This window comes from Oppia nitens, unplaced genomic scaffold (assembly GCF_028296485.1).
Source record: "Oppia nitens isolate AA-2021 unplaced genomic scaffold, nextdenovo-longstitch-racon4-pilon3 scaffold6_pilon_pilon_pilon, whole genome shotgun sequence".
NCBI lineage: Eukaryota > Metazoa > Arthropoda > Arachnida > Sarcoptiformes > Oppiidae > Oppia > Oppia nitens.
In genome coordinates, this window is record NW_026533250.1 from 2,286,927 (window position 1) to 2,312,821 (window position 25,895).

Genomic DNA, 25,895 nt, shown 5'->3' on the forward strand with positions numbered 1-25,895 from the left:
TTGTCTTAAGATTTGTGTCTAAATCAGTCACTGTCTGTACTTTGCGTTCATTTAACGAGTCGTTGTCTTTAATGTCATTCACTTTAATATTATTATTATTTAATAATTGTTTTTTATTGAAAATTTCGTTTTCATTATTAGAGACAATATTGTTTAAATTGTAGTCATTTTGAAGACTGATTGCATCATTTGGTTTAACAATATTATCGTATGGAGAATCCGGACGATTAGATGACTCTGAAAAGCCGGAGTCACGCAATGAACCTTCTTTTAGGTTAAGGTCTTGTAATACAATGTCATTATCTTCTTTAGGAAACGATGGCAAACATGACACCGGATTCATATCGAGACAGTCGACTGACTCGCGAGTCATATCTGATAAAATACAACTACTATTGTCACCACTTTTGTCACGACAGCTCTCTTTATAAGTCAAACATTTGTCTTCAGACACTCCTTCATCTCTCTGTCTATTACTTGAAATTACTTTTAAATCAGAAGTAGATTTTTGAATGTTTTGGTCATTAAGTCTAATAGTATCATAACTTTTTGAACTGTTATCAGAGCTCTCGCTTGAATCCTTTGTTTGTGACCTAATATGACTATAAGTAACACTGAGTTGCAATGCCTGGTCTGTCTTATCGTTACCATTGCTATTACTGGTATTTCTTGTGCTAATCTGGACTGATGTCGGATAAATTTTTTCGGCGTCCGACTCAAAGAACTCGCTGTCTTCACATTCAGAAGCAGTTGTATATAGTTCTGTCATCAAATCATTTGCTGCTAATTTGAAACCATTAGGAAGTGTTTGACTAATAATGATATTATCAGAGTCGGTAAGCAATTGATTTGATTTATTGTTGAAATTATTGCAATGATTATTGCAGATGTGGTCATCCATGGTGTTTACACATGAGTCCCCTAAACACTGATCTTCCACAGGTGTTATTATATTTGTATTCAAAATGATTTCATTGTTATTTTTACATTGCATTTGATTTGTTAGATTTGTGTCAATATTTGCAAAGTTTTTCTTTTTCCTGATTCTCGAGCGTCTCTCAGATGTGTTGTTTTGTCGGTGCTCTTCATCATCACTACTACTACTAGTAGTAAGTGTTGACTCAGACTCGTGTTTATCCAATACATCTCTAGACCTACTTCTTGATCGACCCGAGAGTTTGCCTCTTGATTGACTTCTTCGTCTTCTTATAATTGATGGCGATATTCTGTTCGCTGATCTTCTCTGAACTATAGATTTTGAATCATTAACTAAAAGATTGTTATTATTATTATCATTTTCATATGATTTTTGATCACAATTACAATTAACTGTATTGTTATTAGCATTTGATTGTTGATCAATAATGACAGGCATTGTTTGCAGAGACTGTTGCGCTAAGTTTGATACTGACGTTGAAGTTTGTGGTGATTGTGCTCTCTCTATATGACTATTATTTGTATTGTTGGAAATGGATGTGAAATTTGAATAATCGGTTTCCATTGCAGAGGTAGTGATTGTCATGACTGGCATTGAATATCGATTGAAATTAGATCTGTTATTAGACTTTCTGTTAGGAGTATATCCGTAACGCATCCTAACTGTTGATGACGGCGAATGACTTGGACTTACACTTGGAGTGGGACTGACAGCTGGACTTAATGTTGGACTTATGTTTGGGCTTATTGTTGGACTGAGTCGTGAGATGTTCATTGGTGTGGGTGTTAGTGATCGACAGGGAGATCGTGACTCCGGCAGTCTATCAATAAAATCATTTTCCTTGACTTGTGTTAGTTGTGATTGTTTTTTCAAACTGACGCCAAACATAACTTTTTTCGGGCGAATTATCTGTTGTATGGCTGATATGGAATCTACTCTAATATGGGAGACCTCTCTGTTAGGAGAAGTGGAACGGGAGGTCACTATAATGTTTGTATGGGTTATCATATCTGTCTCATTGCTTTCTGAGTCTGAATCTGATGAGAAATCTGCCGGTGCTTTGCTTTTTTCAGTTATTTCATTAATTTTATTATTGTTATTAAACTCATGACTTGAATGAGTAGTACTTCTTGAAGATCTTGAATACGACACATATTTAGGAGGGTTTGGACTCGTATTACGGGCGTAACCATTGCTATATGAATAGCTAATGGATGGCATTCGCGATGTATTTGTTGATAGATTACGAGGCACTGTACTACTACTACTACCACTACTTGTATAGGAACTACCATAAGTTGAGTAGGTTTTAACCCCTGTAGTGCTTCGGTATGTATTTGAATGAAGATAACTGCTTTTTGATAGCTGACTACTGCTGCCGACATCACTTATATAACCGGACAGTGAGTGATAACTCGATGGACTTGAGTAGTGATCTGATATATATCCAGAAGATGCTGAAGAAGTACTCTTATTATTGGTTGCATTAGTATAGAGACTGAGGGCTGAGGGACCGCCACTTATATCACTACTGAACTTCAAACTATTGTTCCCTTTACTATATCGGGACGGCATCTGAAATGAATGACTTTTTAATTAATATAAGCTTTACATGTGATTCATGTAAATTTAGTTTCAACAATATAGTGAAAAAAGTAATGAAAAAATGTGCAAAAGTTCAACGTAACATCTATTATATCATTTACTCTGTATATATCATATCACATGCTTTACTCTAAGTCCCCTTACATACACACACCCACCCACTCAATCCAATCTCTCTCTCTCTCTCTCTCTCTCTCTCTCTAAACATAAGTTATTTGATTGTCCAAAATTAAAGAATATACTCAAATAAACTTTACAATTATATATTATGCAAAAATGCAAATTCATTACAAACAAAAAATATTTTAGCTTTTGTATAAAAATTAAATAATTTCGTGAATAAATTGAATAGTTATATATAAAGTATGAGTGACTATAATAATAGATTGGCGGCTATGGGATCCTTTGCTTCAATATTAAACATATAATTGTTTTGTTGCTATTTTACAAAGCAATCTCTGTTTATTATTATTATTATTATATTGTTGTTGTTGTTAAGTTAACCAGGAATGGGAACACAACACCACAAATATTTTATTATTTTTTAAAACAATTTTAAGTACTTTTCTCTAAACATTAATTTTTATATCTGATTCCTAAATCTTAATTAAGATTATAAATAAATACACATAATTTTATACTGTATATTATATAGATTAAACTATGTAACTATACTTTTTTGAAAGTCATTTAATTCATTAAATTGGTTGTCTTAATAGTCCGGGGATACCATTCATATATAAATATGTGTTAAATGTTATACAAGTGTTGCACCTTTACTATGATCTTGAATTTTGTTATTTTTTGCCGTAAAGTGTTAATTAAATATTTTATTAACATTTCTTTCCTCTTTTTTACAACAAATGTTTCTTCAAAATTGTTTGCTAAATGTATTTAAAATATTTAATTATTTATCGACTTTCTCTATGACTTACTATTTACATAGTGCTTAATGTTCAACAATTTCTAGGAAATGTATCAAATTATTATTTATATTTCTATTATTATCAAAAATATTTATATTGACTCCTAAAATAACACATCTCTTATGATTTATTATCATAAACTATGTTGTTTGCTATATAAAAGTTGAATATTTAATTTTAAATGATTTTCTTATATATCATTATGTATGATTGTATTATACAGATATTATACTGTATTTTACTAACTTATATTAATATAAATCATAATGAAAATAATATTAAAATTAAATGCACAAAAATTTTCATTAATAATGAACACGATTTAACAATTATTTAGGAACCAGTTATTTAAAACATTAATTAATTTATTCCATATTATGATAATAGCTGTGATTTTTTATGAATTGAATGAACGCATCAAATAATTTATTAATATTTTTACTAATTTGATAATTTTTTTTATCTAAAACTTATTTTTAAATTATGATTTATATTATGTTTTGCTTACTACTAACTTGAATTTAATATATTAAAATAAGTTATATTTTTATAAATAAAAATTTAAATCTTAAGTCTATTTGCACTTAATTTAAATCTTTAGTATTAAATTGTGTTTTAAAACATTAGCCTTAAATAAAAATAAAGATTTCCGGTTGAGATATAAAACAATAGTAAGTGTTGTGTTGTTTGTGTCTTCATTGAGTTTTTTGGCTTTTTATTAGCGTCTTGTATAAGGATTTTGATCCAAAAAAATAACTGATGTCTATATAACTAATGAATATACATAATAAAGAGCAGTTTCTTTAAATATCTTAAAATAAACTCTCTCTCTCTCTCTCTCTCTCTCTCTCTCTCTCTCTCTCTCTCTCTCTCTCTCTCTCTCTCTCCTAAATTCTTGTTTTTCCTTATAAATTGAAAAGTTTCCAAAAATTTGTGTCTTAAATGATGTGATCACTAAAATAACTGCTCTTTTAAGACAATATTGACTTTAGACGCTCAGTCATCACACACACACACACACATATATATATATATATATATATACATCGAGGAAGTTTGCTATCTAAAGCTGAGGAATGGTAGGAATGGCATCAATGAATAGCCACTGTCTATCTCTCAGTGAGATAAGCCGGTTCATTGGCACAGGCACTTCACCTCTACGGTCTACTCATGATATATAAAAATCTTATTTTTATTATTTTTATGTACCGTATGTTCTTATTTTAATATTTTATAAATAACTATAAATATTAATATAAAATAAAAATTGTTAATAATAGTTGCTCGATTACCATTAATATTATATTAATATGTTAAAATAATGTACAAACTAGCTATTAAACTATTATAAATTATGGTTTTATAAAATGTAAAAGCTAACAAAATTTACAGAGTTATACATTTATAGTACAGTACTTAAAAGCTATATTAATATACATAAAAATTTAAAGTATAAATATAAAAATTATATATGGTGTCAAATTATTTTTAATAAATTAATATAATCTGATAGCAGTCTCGTAGGTGTTTAATGTAAAAAATAATTTATTTTCTATGTTTTGAAAATTATTTAAATAAGAAAATTTATTTAAATTGCTAAAGTTATTTAGCATTGTTATAATTTATATATAATTTAATAATAATTATTAATGTTTTATTTAAAACTATTTTATTTAAAAAATATATAATACTGTAAATTCAAAAACATTTTTTTGTAATATTAAATAATACTGTACTTTATTTATATACGTATTTTGTAAGTTATTTAAGTATTACTAAAAGTATTAATATTTACAGTATTGAAAGTATTTATATAAAATGTTTTAATGCTTATGTTTATAACGGAAGCTTAGTTGGGACAGTCGTGTCGTTAAACTTAATGTCAAATATGATGAATGTTTACGTTTTCTTTCACTAATCTTTTCTTATATTTTTGTAAATCATTTAAATAGTTTCATTCAATCAAACTTATTTAAAGTATTGTAAGTACAATTGTATACATAAATTTAATATCATTAATTAATTAATTATCTAATCTATTATTATTTAAATCAAATTATAGAAAACTTTATTATTTAACAAAAAAATATTGAAAATATAATTATTTGAAAATTTGTTTATTTTAAATTTAATGTCGAAAGATGTCTAATTTAAAAAACCGATTATCTCTTAAAACTTATTGGTTTGTTTTGCACTATAATTAAAAGTATTTACATAAATTATATTTATTAGAAAGTATATGTATTATTAAACAAAATATAATCTTTAAAATATGCAAATGTATGTAAAAAACGGCAAAAAATGTATAATACATTTATTTATATTTTAAATTAAGTTAAATAACTATGATTGCAAAATGATTATAAATTAGCTCTTGAAACTTTTTTTTATAAAAATGTTATTTAAAAAATGTTTTGTTTAGTATATTAAAAAGAGACTTTATATAATAAAATTGTAAAAATTCAAAGTAAAATTTTATGTTTAATGAATTACATTTTTACTAAATAACGACTTTTTAATGACATTAATCATACAGTATATCAGTTAATAATATCATTAATTATAAGTCGTTTAAGTATTTTTTATTTGCTTTCGTAGTTATAATTTCATGAATTTTCAATATGTTTTATGTTTATTTTTACAAAATTGATTATTGCCATAAAATTATTTATTTTGTTTTATGAATAATTTCTAACTATTGATAAAATGATATACTCTATGATGAAATCAAGTTCATCCCATTAAAACAAGTCTAACATTTTTTAATACTACTAAAGGAAGTAAAAGTTATCTTAAATTGTTATAAACTTTATTGTCACATAATATTAATAATAAATTTTGAGATCACTTCATTAATTTTATCACATATATGATCTCTACAATTAATAAATATTATTGTATTAAAACTTATTGTATCATATATTATAAATTTACTTTTAGTACAATATATTTTTTATTGAAGTACTTACAATATATTATATCAGTAATTATATCAGTTTTTAAATTACTTAAGCAATGACCACATATTTTATGTTATTTTTTAAAATAATAGTATTTATAAATAATTAAAAGATTATTAGAAAATCATGATTGTTGTTATAATTTAATTTTATGAGTTGATTGGTGTCATTGCAAACAAACACAATATAATCATCAAAAGTGGAGCAAATGTTGTCTACAATTTGGCTTTCATTCAAAATTTAGTTATAAATAAAACTATGAAACCATAGAACTTATGAAAATTCTTAATGTAAAAGAAGCCAATCATTGATTACAGGATATATACTATCATTTATTTAATATTATTTAATATTATTTAATTAATAGAATAAACTATTTAACTTATGAATATATAATATAATAATTAATTGATAATATTTATTTTTATATTTAACTATTTTAATTTTACTTTTTAATTGTTGAATCAATATGATAATAATGATTATTATTTTAATGTAATCAATAATTAATTACTAATATTTAATCCATTTAACAATAATTTAATTAATTTAAAATATTACAAATATATAAAAGTATATAAAATATAACTGTACTTAAATTTTTTAATGTAATGTATGCTATTTCTGTATACCGTTTATACTGTATATATTTATACTGTTTATTCTAAACTAATATTACATAACACACACACAAATATATTATTTTAATAATTTATAACTAATTTTATACATGTTTATACAATTTTACACAAATAATTTATTATAAGACTATTTAGTTTTATTAGAGCAATACAGTAGAAATTTGAATATACTTTTAAACATTTTAAAACATTTGTTTATATTCAATAAATTAAGTATTTAAAGAATTATTTCAATAATAATAATTCTTTATAATTTATAATTAATAGTTATGTGAATAAATAAATTATAAAAAAAATTTCTATAATTTTATAATTCTTACAATAAATATTAATATATTAGTAAATAATATATTTTTATAAGTTATTGTTATTATTGTTAAGTTAAATATTATATAAAATATTCCAAAAAATATTTTTATAGATTCCTTATAAATATTTAAATTAAATTAAAAATAATTAATTGAAATAATTACACTTACTTTAGTCATGTTTGACAATAATTTCAAATTTAAATCAAAACAAATATTACAGAAAACTAGTGAATAATTTGGAAGAATTTGTTTAACTGTTAATCCATTTTGAATCCGTTGCCAAAAATATTTGTTCGTAAAACTAATGTCAGAGATATTGCTCAACAAATTTTAAACCAATAAAATCTCTATAATTATATAATTATAACTTTTAAATACATTACTACAGTGCATACATTTGACGCATATTCACTTTTTTTAACCACTAATAAGAAAATATCTATTAGTATTTCATTTATACCGTTAATTACAGTTTATATAATTTTACTAATAAGCTATTTTATATATATATTATATATAATTTATTTATAATAGTTTTTATAAACATTGTATATTAACTAATATTTATGAATTATTTATTTATAATTCAATAAAGTATCGTTTTTGCGCTTAGACTTATTGACGAGTAAATGTTTTTTGTCACAATGTATTAGTATTTCAATATTGTTGTCAAACCTCCAGTAATTATCTGGACAAACCTAATTAACATAAAAATTTTATTAAAAATTTAAATTAAAAATAAGTATTCAGTAGTAAAAAAACAAATTTTGTAAATATTATTGATATTATGACTCCTAATTAGAAAATAATCCAGTACGTCCAATATTTAAATAAAATAATTTAACAATTATAACTTTTTTATAATGTAAATTGTATTCATAAAATTATTCCAAATAATCTTTAAATAAATATTATTTTATGTTCATATTATAATCGTAAACATATAATTTAATCTTTATTATTCTAATTTTTATTAAAAGAAATATAATAAAATTTTATTTAATTCTAAACTTTTAATAATAATTGCACTTTTATGTGGAGTTTTCTATTAACTGTAATTAAGTACATGTATCTCATATTACAAATAATATATAAATTATTTTATTTCTTAAAAATATCAACTTTACATCAAAACATTGTAACGATATCTTTTTAAATTATATACTGTATAAATAAAATTATTTACAATTAATTTATAGCCCATTTTCCATATTTCATAAAAAAAACTTAATGAATGTATTGTATGACTAATTTGTTAATAATGATAAATAATAAAATAAAAATAGTGATAATAAAAATTATTTTTTAAAATGATAAATATATTGCATTTTTATAGACATAATGTTTTAGTTGCGATGATATCTTCGATGAGATCAAAGAGAGTCTCAATGTTTGGATATGAGTAACAATAGGTTTGTATCAAAACCAGCCAACAATCCGTGTAAATGTTGTCCACTTTATTATCACAAACTTCTTCATATAAATCACTTGCAAAATACAAATCCTATAACAAGAAAAATAATAAACATATCATAAATATATTAATATTCGATATAAAAACTCGGTTTAAAAAAATTAATAAAATATAAGCAATTCTTAAACAAAACCATGCAATTGATTAGAAAAATGATTATCTTATGTCTATGTCTTATGTTTATAAAAGAAAACTTTGTAATATTAAATTTGTAACAATGATAGCTAACAATATATAATTTTATCAATGATTTGGTGCCAAAATCATTGTACTAAATAATGTATAACACGTTTTGTATTGTAATAAAAAGCTTATTCTTCAAAAAGCATTATCTGATGAAAAGTGTTTTTAAAAATAAAATTTTGACGGAAATGTAATGTAATATAAATTAGAATTAGAGTCCAATCGGTTTGAGATTATAAGTGGTTTAGTGAATGTAGTCGTGTATTGAAATAATCTTAGATAACAACAAATAACATGATTTGCAGTCAACAAACAATCGAAGCATTCATTTATATATATATTTCATTTCGGGTCGAATCAGTTCATCTCAATTTAGTCTTTAATTTACAATTTAAAACCTTTTTATCACTTTATAAATTAATAAATGTGTTTATTATATAAGTTAAATAAATAATAAAAAAAGCTAATAAATATTTTCAAATACATTAATTATTATTTAACTATTATTTGCTAAAATATTATTTACTATTTTTAAATTTATAATTATTATTTATTTACTACTTATAAAATTTTTAGTTTAGTTATCATTTTATGTTTCAAAACTCGGAACATTACTTGGAATTAACAAATAACTATTATTGCTATTACTTGTAAATATATTTAAAATATGTAATTAGAAATATATTATAAGATTTACAACAAAACATTAAAAAATTAAATTTGATATTATAGTCATTATTGTTAATATATAATGATGTTATAATAATGTTAATGTGTTAATAGTGAATATGAAAATTTAAAAAAGTAACTAAAAACTTAATTATAATTATAAAAAATATATAATAAATTTTAGTTACTCTTGCCTTCAATGGTATCACAAGTCATACAGTGGGCACTCGTGAAGGCAAAGCCTGTAGTAATAGTCGTCTAACAGTTATTCGTGACCTTCGTTTGCGCGGTCTGTGAGGTCTCAGATGGAAAAACCATTGTTTAAGCAGAAAGAATACCAAAACCATAATAACAACCAAAAAAAGAGTAGTTAGAGATGGTATGCGTACTTCTGAATCCTTTACATCATAGAAAAGGGCTCCCGTTTCCCATTGAGATGAATCAAAGTGTTCAAAGTTGTTGGTGTGTTTTGGCTGCGGGAATGACATCGGAATATCTATTCCACTAACAGATAATAGTTTTTGCGATTTATACAGATTGGTTGGCAAAGATTTGTTGAGTGGAACCGCTGTTTCGTATTTTAATGACAAACATGAAGGAAGACTACGAATCGTATGTGTATTTTCCAAGTGATGTTCTAATACTTTTGAATATCGATACAAATGATTGCCTTCCATTCGTTGCGGAACCTCTTGTAGTTGATGTCTCTGCTTATCATTAATATCACTGTTTTGTACTTCGTTTGCCTTAATATCTTCATCTTTAATTGATTGTTCAAATATGACGGGAACTTTTCCAGTGGTTGAAAATTGAAGCAAAGCTTCAATCATCCAAAAACAATCTTTTTGCATATGAGCCGTATCTAAACAATTAGAGTCACCATAAATAGATATTCTTCCCTTTTGAGCACCAATTTCACTGTAAGAACTATAGAGTCCAAGAATGGGTACATTTTTGATCTCTTGTTTTTGTCCGTTTAATATTTCTAATCCTTGATCGTTGAGATCCTTTCTAACTAAAACACTGTCTTTTTGTGGGAATTTCACAATACTAGCACCGGAGGCATAATACATATCATGTGTGCCTATCTTAAACTCACCCTCATATACATAGTCTCCCAGTACTATACCCCAAGAGGATAATAAATCATTAAGTGCTGGAATATTAGAACCACCGGTGTCTGGTTCCTATAAAACAAGTTTAGTAATCAAATTAATTTACCGGTAAATTAATTGGTTTATCAATTTTAAATTTGAATCAATACATACCCACCACTGACGAGTATTTTCATCATAAAACTTGACTTTTTTCATAACCGTAACGTTATACCAATCAGCAAATAAAATGACAGATAGACCGTCATCGACATCTCGTTTCAGTTTTGTTATCTCTTCGGGAAAAAACTCTTCTTCAGGATCGACGACTAGTAATGTACCATAAAGTTTGGCGTCAAAGCAAGTGTATGGCACACCTAATACTTCTACGTAATAACCATTGGTTCGCAAGTGTTGATACATGTCTTTGAAGTTTGTGCTGAAAATAAAATATTAAATATTAAACTGTGAATATCATTAATCATTTGATATAAACCAACTGAATGTGATCTCCATTCCAATCTAACGGATCATTCTTCATATGAAGATTGTCACGCGGAAAGTATCCGGGAGGGTAACGAAGATTATGGTACTGATCCCATAGAATTCGTTTACTTTTAGGCGGTGTCGCTATTATTTTCACTTTAATTGGTAATTTAATGTCAGATTTTTGTGGCTGACCTCCACGTTCACTTGGAGGAGATTCAACTGTTAAACTAATATGACCCTGTGCTATACCCTCCCATTGTTGAGCATCAGCTGATACCGAGATATATATAGACATCCATCCACTCCATGGCCATAATATATCAGAATAAGTAATAGCAATATCCAAATATTGTCCATTTTGTGGTGTATATGGATGCCATTGAGGCTTTCCACTAATATAACCCGTTACTCCCATACCATTTAAAATTGTTATATTAACAATGGTAGGCATTGCACTGTAATATAATGGTTGTGTACAGTATGGCCACATGTATGGACATTCAGTAAAGTCTAAATAACTTGGACTAAGAGTAGCCTGAGGTCTATATGATAGTAATACTTGATAAGCACGAACTAAATCAAGTTTACCCCATCCCTGTTCAAACATTGGTATGTTTGGCAAACGTCTTGCAGAGGCCATAAGCGCCTGTTTCATTGAGGCCGGGTTTATAGCATTTCCCATATGTAGTACAGCACTCATTAGTAAAGTAACCGCACCCGCAACTACTGGTGATGCCACTGATGTTCCCGATAGTGAACGGCAACCACCTTTGATGCTCGAACCCCGTACTGCTGATCCATATGTAACAATATCTGGTTTTAGACGGCCATAGCCTGAAGGTAACTCCCATGTAGTCATTCCTCGAGACGAAAAACGAGCGATTTGGTCTTCAAAATTAATACCTCCAACACCTATGACATCCATTTGATCGGCAGGATTGTTAAGAGTTCCATAAAGTGGTCCATCATTACCAATGGCTGATATCATGATTATATTATTAGCAGTCAATTCCCAAACTTTGTCAACAAACGGGTGGTCCATAAAGTCTGGTCCACCGATACTCAAATTCAAAACATTAATTTTCTTGAGAATCGCATAATTAAAAGCATCCAAAAACCATGAAGTATATGACACCTGATTATTAGTGAACACTCGATACACATGGAGTTCGGCGTCGGGAGCAAAGCCAAGACATTCCTTATTACTGTTGACAACTCCGGCCACAAACGTCCCGTGACCTAAGCCATCGTCAAATGTCTTTTCATTTGTCCAATTAGTTCGTTCTTTAATTCGTTTAAAGTGTTGATGATTCTTAGGCAAACCCGTATCAAAAACGGCCACTTTTACACCGGCACCGGTAATACCCATTCCCCAAAGTATATCTGCTTGCAATACACTAGTGATCTGTCGAGGAATAGCTCTCAAAAGTCGTCTTCTAGTGTCACCACCATTTCCTCCAAAACTAAAACTAAAAGCATTTAACCAGGAAAGTGATTGACGACCTCTAAAGACAACCGAATCATCGCTTTTATTGCGATTCCAGCAAAACTGGTCGTCGCATATATCAAGAAAGTCGTCCAAATCATCGTTCAAAACGTCATAATTTGATTGATTAACATATTTAATAAAACGTGTGATCATCTTCTGTGGCGTCAATTTCTTGATATTTGGATGTCTTTCGAGCCATTCAGACAAAAGTGTTTGACTAACATTACAATTCACGTGAAGGACATCAAAATCGCTGGGAAAGTGTTGGCCAACATTTTGGCGGTCAATAATCTGCCAGTCTTTGGATTCAATAAGTGATACATTTGTGTCTTTATAGTGATTGAATGCCCACTCTATGAAACGCCGTCGGGTTTCACTTTTATACCGACTCTTAAATGTGATGATATATTCTGCAAATGATATAAAATCAAGAGATCAGATCATTGATGAAATGTATAATTTAATAAAACAAACCATTGCTGACAATCTGAGTCTTGAAGTCGATCTCAATATTTTGGTTGACTATTGTCTGACATTTGGTTGGACTGGTCTGTGATGTGACTATGGATTGGATTAACAATGAGATGATTAGACACAACAGTGATAACAACATAACAATAGTTTCATTGATGTCTTGATTGTAATCAATGGTAACATTAAAATCATTGCAATAAAAAAACAAAAATGCAGTCAAAACCACACTTTGTTTACATATTTGTTTGCAACAAATGTTTGCAAATTTTTAGTGACATTTAGTTTATAATAATATCATTGATTGTAACTAACAATCATTGCAATTGTCGTTCAAATATTAACAAAACAACTAATAATTAATAAAAAAATTGTTTAAATTTCAATTAAAAGCATTGATTTCAATGTGTGCTTAAAGTTATCAACATTTCTCACATTTTAATTATTACCATTAAATGCTTTATTTGTTACATTCATATATGATATTACATTATATAATAGGGTTTTATAATTGATTGTCATTTGCATTGTTTTTTATTAACTAAATGGCAAAAAGGGATTCATTTATCTATAATTTACTGTAATTATTATTATTATATTATTAATAAATAAAAAAAATGTGTTTAATAATTGGTTTATTTAAAACATGATTTAATTTTTTGTTATAAAAACATTATTTATATTATTGAATAATACTTTTGTTACACAATATAATTGTTTTGATAATGAGTTTACTATAATTTTAATAATGTTATTATTTTTAATATTATTATCATTTGTATTGTAATTTACAATATCTATAATAACTTTGTTTTCATTCAGATTCTCTGCAAGTTTTTCTATTGAACTATAAAATGATTTTATTTAAGATATCATATATAGTATATTATATACCTTACAGTACTTTAGCATTACTTTTATAATTATTTATATTTACATAAAATATTAATACAAAAATTGCAAATAATTTAATAAATACAATATATGTGTAACCCATACACTTTACATCTCATATTATAATACTTTGTAAACTTTATCTGTATTACTGTAATATATAATTAATTACTTTAGTATTATTGAAATGTTGAGTTTATGTTAAGTATGTACAGTATATACAGTATTAATAAGTATATTATAAATATTATTAATAAATTGATTTATATATTTAAACTAACTAATTATTTTTTTTAATAGTTTTTATGATATTATCTAAATTATATCTAAATATCTAATTAATTATTTAAATCAAATATTTTATAACCTAATATAATTAAAACTTATAAACTAAAATACATAAATCTAGAGTAAAAATATAATGAATGTATTGTCTTTAAGTTAAAACAGTTATAATGACTAACATGAATGATAAAAACAGTATAAAAATTAATTATCAAATGTTTTATATCTTAATCATAACTGATATCAAGTGTTTTCCCATATTTTTTCCAATATTTTTTTAGTGGATTCCCATCAAAAGGTTATTTATTTGTTTATTATTATTTGATAATCGATTAGCAATTTTCGGTATAAATTTATATTAATGAAAATATAATAAATCGCGTGATGTTTGCCTACACATGAATTGTAACCAATCAACTATAGTATAATATAAATGTTCATATGACCATGCTTATTTATTTATTTATACAATATTTTGGCTCGTATTTATGTTTTCGCAAACTAACCATGATTAATTATTTATTGACTACTGTATTATTAAATTATACAAAAATATTTATTTCATATTGTTTTAAATTATTTGTGTTTAAAATTTTAATTGCTTTCACACGAGTATCACGTCATCTGATTATATGTTTTTCATGTCAAATAACTTGAGGCCTAATTGATTACACATTATTTTGTTAACCGATTTAATCATAATCTTTCGATGTTTTTTTTAATAACTTATACTTTAACTACTTATTAAATTTATCTTAAATGTAAAAAATAAAATTTAGATATTTAATTAGCAAATTAGAAAAATATAGCTATCATAAATTTACAGTCTATAACTAATGTACTATACTTTACAACAATTATCACTTAATGATTATGAATATTATTTTGAACTAAACTTGTTTTTGTCACTTAAATTAATTACATTATTATATTGTAATAATCTTTAATAAAGTTCAGTGTAATGTAATATTCTTTATTTAATATGTATTATATATACAAAAATATCTTAATATTTACAAAATAAAGTTTGAAACCAATTTTGAGGCAATTACCCGTCTAAATGTTATATTAAGTTATTTGTATTCATAACACGTTTAAGGATTATCGTTAAAATTATCAATTAATTTGTTGATTCACTTTCTTTTATTTTTATTATAAACGACACGTGTGGTTGAAATTATATTTGTTATTATATTGACCTGATCTGGAAAGTTATATAATTTACTAATAAATTGATATTTAGTTGATTTATCACAAATATATCTAAAATCAAAAGTAAATTGAGATAATCATAACAATATTTACAATGATTACAAAGTTATATAATTTAATATAATTAAAAGGTTAATAAGTTTGTGGATATTTATAAACAGAAAATTATAATATTTATACTTAATTATGCAATTGTACATGGACTTTTTATATTTAATATTGTATAAACAATATTTAAATACACAATTATGTTTATATACATTTTTATTTTAGAGTAATATTACAATATAAAAAATAATTTATGTATTTTTAAATTTTATAAAATATAATCACATAAATCAAGCAAACATAGATAAAATACAAGTATATATATCGGGAACTGCTATTATATGTTGTCCTTAAGTCAAATTAAATCTAAATTTTTTATTTATTTGTTTAATTGACGCCAACATCTAATCAATGACTGCTCACTGAACTCGAGTTTCAAAGTGTTTTTCACTTTATTTTTATTTATATTCAATTAATATTTGTCAATAAAATTACTAATATCTGCCAATTAATGTTTTTTGGCATTTTATTAGAGTATTTCCCAAATAAGTTTTGTTTTGAGTTGAAGGACAACACAATTAACTTATAGCAACTATTTTTAAAAATATTAGAAAATATAATTTTGAACATAATTATCACAATAATCTTAGTATATGTGTCTATCTAGTAGTAGATATCATGATATGTATGTTGCTATAAGCAAACAACTTTATCAAATCATTTATGTTTATTGTATACACTGTACAGTATTACAGTACAGTACAGTACAGTAGTATAGTATGGTGTGAGCCCCGGGGCTTAGCGCCAAAAAAGTTGGAAAAACTTTTTCATAGTTAAGTAGTTTTCCTGATTTAGCTAAAAAATGTTTTATATGAATATAATTAGACATTAAATTTACTATTGGTTTATATTTAGCTAGTTTATCATTGTATCAATTTATTGAGAATATAGTGATAATTGATGGGTCATTTTTATATTGAATACGATAATAAAAATAAAGTCAACAAAAATTTAAAGTGCTTTAAAAATAAGAGTGCATTGAAATAAAAGTGAATGAATTTATTGGCCGATAATATGGCACTTAAATCATAAATAATTATGTGATTTAAAATCAAATATTTGAATTGTTTGGTGCATTTAGTTGTTTATTGTTATGTTTACTGTAATAACTGGTGATTGCATTGATTGCAAAACTCAAGTCAAGGCAACAGTGCAGTGAAGATACGGAAAGGTTGGCTATAATTAATAATAAATGTTAGCAACAGTTAATAAATCAATCAATTGATTGACAGCACTAATAGTTATATTTGATAACTGTTTTCAATTGATTTTCAATCAGTGCTTAGGGAGTACATCAGTGCCTGAATAACACATACATTATTAACATTAGGCACAAACATCACAACACATGACAACCCATGGATCAGCCCATTGGTCACAATAGGTACCACACATGACGTGAAGTATAAATCTATGACAACTATCATAAGTACCTCCCATTGTATGAGTTTTGGCGTCAAAATCTGATGTAATGTATTGATAGTATTAAGTGATAACTATATCCAACAGTTTGCATAAAAGCATGAATTGCATTGAAAACATCCATCAATTTATTATTATATCATTAAGTGATAACATATTAACCATTAATATCAAAACTTTTGTTGATTGGCTTAACCACAGACTAAAAAATCGGTGAAAATGTTGGAAAAACTGCAAAACTTTGTGTCAAACATGTCTTCGACAACTAATTCGTGGCTTTACTCGAGTCAAGAGTCAAAGACTCCGTGTCTGCCACACAATAGTTGGCGAAATCTACCGCAATATACACTGTCACAGGTGTCTGAACACTGTCACTACAATGACTGCTGGCTAATCATCTATGATCTGGTCTACGATGTGACCAACTTTTTAGCCGAACATCCGGGAGGAGAGTATATCGTTATGGAAAGCGCCGGAAGAGATGCCACTCTTGTGTTTCGCGGATCCAGACATAGCAAAGACGCGACCGATATGTTAGACAAATACTGTATCGGAATTCTTGTGGAAAATGAAAGGATATATACACCCAATGATGACGAACTCAACATTGATAGTCAAACTTGAAGGACCACTCAATGGCCACTTCATCTGACCATTCATTGACCACTTGTCATATCATACACATCTCATCTGTATATTTCATGTCATTAATTATTTACATTATAAATACACATTTATATTGTATATATATATTGTATTTATACATTATTTATTTTTTATACTATTTTTATAAAATATATAAATTTATGATAATTATAAAAACTTGATTTTATTTTCTTAAGAAATTATATATATATATATAATTATGTGAAGTGACTAATAATGACAATTATTATTTAATGTTAATAATAAATTTAATGTTAAACTATTAAACATTTGCTTTTAATTTATTTATTTTTTAAATACTAATAATCACTGCATTATTATAGTTAATGATTGAATGCATTGATAGTAACACTTATGAAGCGTTGCATCAGAAATATGTTAATACAGTATAACTGTTAGCGAAAGAGATTTTGTTTCAAAATTTTTTATTCCCTATTTTCAATGTATTGACAAATTCATGTCAAATATATACACATTTTTATAATGATATATAAAATTTTATAAAATATTTGTTATTTACCAAACTATTTATTTTTTTAATGAAAAATCAGTACAAATAAAGAATATTTTACTACAATATATACAGTATTATGATAGTATCAAATTAATGTCTATATTATTTTGATATAAATGAAATATTATATTAAATTTTTCTAAGTTTATGTAATTCCTGTGATTTATGTTTGCATAAACTTTTTAAAAATCAATGATATATAAACAATTTGAATAACTTTATGTAATTATAATGATAAACGTGTCGATAATTAATACAAATATTTAGCAAAACATTGAATTATTAAAGTAAACAAAACATAAGTTTAATATTACATAAATATTTGAGACACAGATCAGTGATACTCATGTAAAGTAAATAAACTTTAAATTAGTTTTGATTGATATACTAATGACAGTGTCATCAGTGATATTGATTTCCTAGAGTTCATTATATTATTAATATCAATACTTCTGCTGATATCTGTTGTAATGAATAAATAGGAATTTATGTCAATCGTTACAATTAAATAGTGATCAATCAATTGATCAATTATTTAGTATTTTATATAAAATATAATTAAAATTAAATTATTTATTGCAAACTTTTTTTCGATAAATATTTATTTATTATATTAACATCTATAATCTATAGATAAAAAATATTAATATATATATATATAATTATCGGAAATAATTTTTTATTAACATCTGTTAGCACCTAATATAATTTATATCTATTGATTTTCCAATATTTAATTTTAAATTAGTTTTAATTCGTTAAACATCTGAGAAAATTTGCTTCAATAATATATAAAACAGTTTGTAATACAGTGCATAAATCATATGCTGTAATAACGATAATAAATTTATCATCAATGAAATGCTTTAATTTATTGAGTCTATTGCATCATTTGCACATTTTCCGGCTTTATTACTAACTATACAGTATTACCGGTACTTTAATTGTTGCTCTTCAAAGTACATGTTTTTTTATTTATAAAATAATTATATAATAACTATATAATATTTATATAATATTTTTTGTTATTTAATTTTATTGTATAGTCAAAATTTGATACATTATACTGTACAGTTAAACAATTATCATTCAATGTATACAATACCCTACTTAATGTCATTTACAATTTCTATTACCGGTAGTTTTTTCTATTAGTTCATGCATTACATTAATTTATGTATAGTATTTATCAATAGATTATTAATAATTTTGAGTACAGAATTAGTTTTGTATATAATTTTCTATTACTTAACCTTTGATCAATTAGTATTAAACTAAACTAAATAGTTGTAAACTGAAAGAAATAAGAGATAAATCACTATAAAATTACACAATTTTGTATGTAATTCATCAAGAAATCAATATATTTTTCAAAGTACTACAGTATATCGATAACCTATTTCATAGAAATAGATGATATAAAAAAATGAAATTCAAAATACATAGTTGAAAGTGTTTACATATTGTTGAAGACATATCCAAAGTGCAGCTGAATTGGGATGTACTCTAAATAATCATTACTACATATATGATTGATGCCATAAATGATAACTCGTTTAGATTAAAATTAATAATCAATATTTATATGATTAATATCAATACATTTACTATACTCGTGATTATTATATTTATATACAAAAATACAAAACTACTAAATATAGCCAATTCTTGAAGTTATTAATAGCCATAGTGTTTATAATATAAATCACATGACTTTTCAATAACTGATCAATTTATGAATTTTTAATATAAATTAAACACAATTCCATATGTATGTACACTAAGTTATAAGATATTAAGTTCAAGTATGCAATCAAGTAATATAAGATTTTATACTTAAATTCTTTAATTTATTTTTAGATATTTTATTACAACAGATTTGAATGACAAAATATATTAAATTAAGTACAGTATTACATAAGATAAAATTAATAATATATTTGACATAACAAGTTAACACTTATACTGTATAATAATTGTCATTTCATATTTTATATAATTAAATTTTAATATTTATTTACTAAATTGTCAATCAAAATGAGATTATTTTTAAAATAAGTGTCTTTTTAATATTTGACAATTTTATAATAAACATTTAACATTGATTTGTGTCTTAAAATATCTTAATTTAAACCAATTTAAACACAAAGCTTTTAAAATTAAACTAAATAATAATTAGTAAATATAAATATATGTTAGTACTGTAATAATATATTTTAATTGGGATTTTAAAATATTGGGATATTTTTGATGAAATTATTGTTCAAACAAATGTTAGTTTGGATTGTTTCCAAACAATAGTTTATTTAGATTACAATACTGATAGCTATTGAATCTGAAACCACTTTAAATCTATATTCAAACTGTTAGGGCTGTCATTAAACCCTTTGAATAGAGATTATGTGAGACACTTCTGACGGAGTTTTTATACCATCTTTCCGTCCAAAATGCCTGATCTGGTTGTCCGTCATTATTATCAATGAGTGTCTCATCGACAGCAGTGATGGCAATCAAGTCAACCATATTTTCAAAATTTCTTCTTTGACTTGTTTTGACTGAATGACTTCTTTTTAATCTTTTGTCCTCAAAGTCTAATCCATTATTGATTAATGGTTTTGAATGACTGTTAAGTGAATCTGAATGTTGTAATCTTCTTGAAGTTGCATCAAATTTGCTTTGAATTGGACTAAAAAGTCGTATCCGATCCGAATTGTGTGTGTCTTCAACAGTTATTGTCGAAGCCAATGATCGTTCCTTTGGAATCACTGATGACTCACCTGATAGTTGACTATCGGAGAAAGTGGACAAATTAAGGTCTGGTCTATCGACTGCCAAACTGGTCCGAGCCATGGCTTCATTATATTTTTTGTCGATATTTTCAATGGCATCGGAGTAGAGAGAGTTTCCATACTTGTAATTATTGTTATAAATACTAGTATACGGTCTCTTCCATACTTTCGGTGCCGAATATTTGTTGGTTGCCATCAATGGTAACTTAAATTTCCAATTTAAATGTTTAAGACTTATCAAAAAAACTTGAAATGAAAAATATTGAACACAAAGAAAGATAAATATAATTAATTTAATTTTTAGTTGAGTTTAAATTATAACAAAAATATAGTTTGTTTAACGCATTTTCGTTAATCTGATGTCAAACTGATGTCAGTCTCTCTAATTTCGCGCAAAATCTTAAAGCGATTTGTTGTCAAAGTTTTTGTCAGTTTTAAGTCACTATAAGTGCCAACAAAACTTCAAAACTTTTTAACTAAAATATTATATGAATGCAACATATTTTTAGATTTCATCCCTATCTTAGTAGTCCTAAACTCAATGAAAATATTGTAGAATCTCGCCCTTGGATTCAAATAATAGCTAAACACTAAATAAAACTATTTTTTGAATATAATGAGACATCTGATAAGTTAAAGGCTATTTGATAATAAAAATAACATAAAAAACAATTGAATCAGTGATGAAATTAATGACGAAAATTGTTTATTACATTTATTTTTTTTATAAATAAATTCAACAAAATTACACTATTATTTTACATAATAATTATTGTTTTTTATTAATATAAGACTTAGATTTTAAAATATATAATTAAAAGCATTTAATTGTGATAAATCATAACTAAAATTGATTATTTTTAAATAATATAAATTGTTTTTATTCAATTATTTTTAAATGTAATTAACAATTATTAAAAGACATTATGACGTCAGTTATAACATATTATAGTTATAGTTAGTTATAGTTAGTTATAGTTAGTTATAGTTAGTTATAGTTAGTTATAGTTAGTTATAGTTAGTTATAGTTAGTTAAAGTTAGTTATAGTTAGTTATAGTTAGTTATAGTTAGTTATAGTTAGTTATAGTTAGTTATAGTTAGTTATAGTTAGTTAGTTATAGTTAGTTATAGTTAGTTATAGTTAGTTATAGTTAGTTATAGTTAGTTATAGTTAGTTATAGTTAGTTATAGTTAGTTATAGTTAGTTATAGTTAGTTATAGTTAGTTATAGTTAGTTATAGTTAGTTATAGTTAGTTATAGTTAGTTATAGTTAGTTATAGTTAGTTATAGTTAGTTATAGTTAGTTATAGTTAGTTATAGTTAGTTATAGTTAGTTATAGTTAGTTATAGTTAGTTATAGTTAGTTATAGTTAGTTATAGTTAGTTATAGTTAGTTATAGTTAGTTATAGTTAGTTATAGTTAGTTATAGTTAGTTATAGTTAGTTATAGTTAGTTATAGTTAGTTATAGTTAGTTATAGTTAGTTATAGTTAGTTATAGTTAGTTATAGTTAGTTATAGTTAGTTATAGTTAGTTATAGTTAGTTATAGTTAGTTATAGTTAGTTATAGTTAGTTATAGTTAGTTATAGTTAGTTATAGTTAGTTATAGTTAGTTATAGTTCATCAAGTTCATAAATTTATTAATACAACTACAGTGATTTTGATCTCCGTCTATGTTTTATTTACTTATTTTTCAGATTAAATTTGATTTAATTTAAATGATAAAATATTTTAAATACGTATTATTAAATACGTATATAAAAAATGTATTATAAAATATTAAGTCGAATATCTATTTACTAAAAAATAGTCAAACTTTTATATAACATTAAAGAAAACATGTTATATAACAATAATTATCGATAAGAGTTATTTAAGTTTATAGATAATAATTTTAACTCTAAATAAAATTTAAATAAATAATAATAATTATAAAGTTTCTTCATTTTAATAATCAAAATAACTTATTTATTATAATTTATCATTTAATATATTCAATGAAATCAAACTTTAGTTTCAGTCAGTATTTTCAAATGGCATAAGTTTTTGACTGAAGAGTCACAATAAATTAAAATTTAGTTTAAAATTAAATTTTTGAAAACAATTACATTTTAGTCTAAATTTTAGATTAAAATTTTTGCAAAACATTACTAATCATTTTCTACAATAATTATTACAAAATCAATAATATTTATCAATTAAAAATCTTATGAAAATCTTTACTAATAGTTAATAAAATTATAAGATGTTTATGGATTTTGACAAAAAATATTAAAAGACATCAAAATACTATAATTAATATTTAAAAACATATTACAATAATTGTTGTTTTAATAAATTTTAATTTAGTAAAAATATAAAATATCACATTATATTAAATTTGTTGTTTGATTGTGTTTGTAACTGAATTATACAATGTTTCAATAAATGTTAACAATATTACTGTATTATATGATTAACAAAATTAATAATATTATAATAAATAATTAAATAATAAAAAGGGATTTCTGGTTGAAGTGTTTTCAATTAATTTTGACAAATCATATAAATTTTTATTATATTAAATATATTATAGTTATTAATAATAATTACTAATTATTATTGTATTGAATTGATAATGAATTATGAATTGCCTATAATTACTGTATTAATATAATAATCGTAATATTAAAACAATAGTTAGTTTGTTAGCCAATGGATGTCTCTGTCTATATGTATATATGTATTGTTGTATTAATATTATCAGTCATATGAATGACGTTAGCATTGAATGGAATGACTGTATTATACATAGGAATCATAGCATTGATTGAGTGAACACTTGAACGCCATTTAACAGTAAGTATTGTATTATTCGTGATATAAGTTGTATTGAAAACTAATTGTTGTATAAATCGTATGAAAAATAGTTGTGTTATAAACGCCCACTAATTAACTAAACATTAAAATCAGTGATAAAATCATTGAATTAGCGACAAATAGTGGCCACTAATTGGCGATTTGAAGTAAAAGTAAAGAAGTGATAAAAAGATGAATTCAGAATTAATGCCAATTTACGGGCCATTCTTTGGCGTAATGGGTTCGGCCTCTGCTATGGTGTTCAGTGCGTTGGGCGCCGCATACGGAACGGCCAAATCGGGAACAGGCATTGCAGCCATGGCTGTGATGAGACCCGAACTTATCATGAAGTCAATTATTCCCGTAGTTATGGCTGGTATTATAGCCATCTATGGTCTGGTTGTGGCCGCACTTATCGCCAACAAACTGAAAGAAGGCGGTGACGATAGTAATGGTGGTCTCGGCGGAGGTTACAAATTATATCATGGATTTCTGCATTTGGGTGCCGGTCTCAGTGTTGGACTGAGTGGTTTGGCTGCCGGGTTTGCCATCGGAGTGGTCGGTGATGCCGGTGTTCGCGGGACAGCACAACAGCCCCGACTATTCGTAGGAATGATTCTAATCCTTATTTTTGCCGAAGTGTTGGGTCTTTACGGACTGATCGTCGCTCTCGTCTTATCGACGAAAACCGGATAAATATATCACCCGTTTTGTCGATAATTATATTTGTTTTTTAATTATGATTTATATAGTAAATGGTTTTACGCTATGATAACTAATATTAATATTTTTATCTATTTTTTATTATTTAAAGTATTTGATTATCTAAAGAGTTAATTGTTTTACAACTAAACAAACGGTCAAATCATTCCACTTATTATTTCATATCATAGCGTATCTAAAGATATTTAAAAAACTAGATTTATAATCATTAGATAGGATTTTAATTAAATTTTATTCAAAATTAATTATTTGTTAAATTCATTTATTTTGTTAAAAACTGACAGAACTCTAATTCAATTATTGTATAGCCTATTGCAATGATATTATTATTATGATAATCATTAAACTAATTATAAAGATATAATATAACCATAATTAAGGAAAAAATAATTGATGGTCTCATTGATTGTCTTAAATATTTAAGTGTATATTATAAGGTTTCACATTATAAACTCCTTTTAAATAAACTTTAAAATCTAAATTGTCTGTAAAGTCTTGATATGATGGCTATGACAACTAGTCAAACACTTTTACTTTATTAACATTTGTGATGTAAACTCCGAAACTACTCATTATTTTTTAGGTGATTTACAAAACAGAAATTAAAAATCGATTTTGTGTTTTTAAAACAAATTTTTTTTTTGAATAATCATTATTGTATGAAATAAAACAATTTTCATTGTAAGTGTAGCTAAAGATATGACAATAAAGTTATTCCAGATTTATGTGTAAAAAATTGTATTATTTTATTGTTATAATTTGAAAAATTAAATTCAAGGCGTCTCTCGTTATATACTATAAGATAATAGTAATAATGACTCAATAATTATTACATGAAAAACACTATCAATTAATACAATAATTATATTCTGTACTATAAAAAGGCAATAAATGATTATAGTTTAGAGTCGACCCAAAAACAAAGTTTTTATAAGTCTTGTCCGGGATATTGATAATGCTTTTTAAATGGATGACCAGTTCTGGTAACGTGAGTGACAATCCATCGGTTTCTGATGTCATCAATCTTTTGTCTTTGTTTATGTCTGGGATGAGTATTACACAACACCCACCACCGGTCGTCCACTTTCTTGAAGTAACAATCATTGCACCGAATCTTCAGAATCTCTTTATCTTTAAAGCCACGGATCTGAAGCATAAGTGGCAAGTGATTGATCCGCGACTCAACAGATAA

At 25.2% G+C, this 25,895-nt stretch overlaps 5 protein-coding genes across 6 annotated transcripts; 2 read left to right on the forward strand and 3 right to left on the reverse strand.

The window, feature by feature from the left end:
- Positions 1-51: 51 nt before the first annotated feature.
- On the reverse strand, positions 52-7,630 carry LOC128962460 (putative uncharacterized protein DDB_G0282133). Its single transcript, XM_054308834.1, has 3 exons — positions 7,549-7,630; positions 146-2,512; positions 52-66 (listed from the first exon to the last, which is right to left on the reverse strand). Exons 1-3 carry the CDS (start codon positions 7,555-7,557, stop codon positions 52-54), a joined length of 2,391 nt encoding a protein of 796 aa, XP_054164809.1. The 5' UTR covers positions 7,558-7,630.
- Positions 7,631-8,684: 1,054 nt separating this feature from the next.
- On the reverse strand, positions 8,685-13,683 carry LOC128962879 (membrane-bound transcription factor site-1 protease-like). Of its 2 annotated transcripts, none has more exons than XM_054309283.1 (5): positions 13,253-13,683; positions 11,301-13,188; positions 10,975-11,239; positions 9,901-10,893; positions 8,685-8,884 (listed from the first exon to the last, which is right to left on the reverse strand). In XM_054309283.1, exons 1-4 carry the CDS (start codon positions 13,389-13,391, stop codon positions 9,919-9,921), a joined length of 3,267 nt encoding a protein of 1,088 aa, XP_054165258.1. In that variant the 5' UTR covers positions 13,392-13,683; the 3' UTR covers positions 8,685-8,884; positions 9,901-9,918. The 2 variants fall into 2 exon arrangements, with proteins under 2 accessions (XP_054165258.1, XP_054165259.1); XM_054309284.1 differs by having other exon boundaries at positions 9,895-10,893.
- A 3,589-nt stretch (positions 13,684-17,272) lies between these two features.
- Positions 17,273-17,899, forward strand: LOC128962152 (cytochrome b5-like). The gene has a single exon (XM_054308502.1). It carries the CDS (start codon positions 17,390-17,392, stop codon positions 17,792-17,794), a length of 405 nt encoding a protein of 134 aa, XP_054164477.1. The 5' UTR covers positions 17,273-17,389; the 3' UTR covers positions 17,795-17,899.
- Positions 17,900-20,708: 2,809 nt separating this feature from the next.
- LOC128962144 (uncharacterized) lies at positions 20,709-21,361 on the reverse strand. The gene has a single exon (XM_054308495.1). It carries the CDS (start codon positions 21,333-21,335, stop codon positions 20,709-20,711), a length of 627 nt encoding a protein of 208 aa, XP_054164470.1. The 5' UTR covers positions 21,336-21,361.
- Positions 21,362-23,901: 2,540 nt separating this feature from the next.
- LOC128962146 (V-type proton ATPase 16 kDa proteolipid subunit c-like) lies at positions 23,902-25,456 on the forward strand. Its single transcript, XM_054308497.1, has 2 exons — positions 23,902-23,980; positions 24,052-25,456. Exon 2 carries the CDS (start codon positions 24,173-24,175, stop codon positions 24,674-24,676), a length of 504 nt encoding a protein of 167 aa, XP_054164472.1. The 5' UTR covers positions 23,902-23,980; positions 24,052-24,172; the 3' UTR covers positions 24,677-25,456.
- The last annotated feature ends 439 nt before the right edge of the window (positions 25,457-25,895 follow it).

Coding starts and splice junctions, on each gene's coding strand:
- LOC128962152 (XM_054308502.1), top strand. CDS start 17,390: ATGTTGGAAAAACTGCAAAACTTTGTGTCAAACATGTCTTCGACAACT.
- LOC128962146 (XM_054308497.1), top strand. CDS start 24,173: ATGAATTCAGAATTAATGCCAATTTACGGGCCATTCTTTGGCGTAATG.
- LOC128962144 (XM_054308495.1), bottom strand. CDS start 21,335: ATGGCAACCAACAAATATTCGGCACCGAAAGTATGGAAGAGACCGTAT.
- LOC128962879 (XM_054309283.1), bottom strand. CDS start 13,391: ATGTTGTTATCACTGTTGTGTCTAATCATCTCATTGTTAATCCAATCC. Junction 13,189..13,252: donor GACTCAGATTGTCAGCAATG/GTTTGTTTTATT, acceptor TATCATTTGCAG/AATATATCATCACATTTAAG. Junction 10,894..10,974: donor AAAATACTCGTCAGTGGTGG/GTATGTATTGAT, acceptor CTTGTTTTATAG/GAACCAGACACCGGTGGTTC.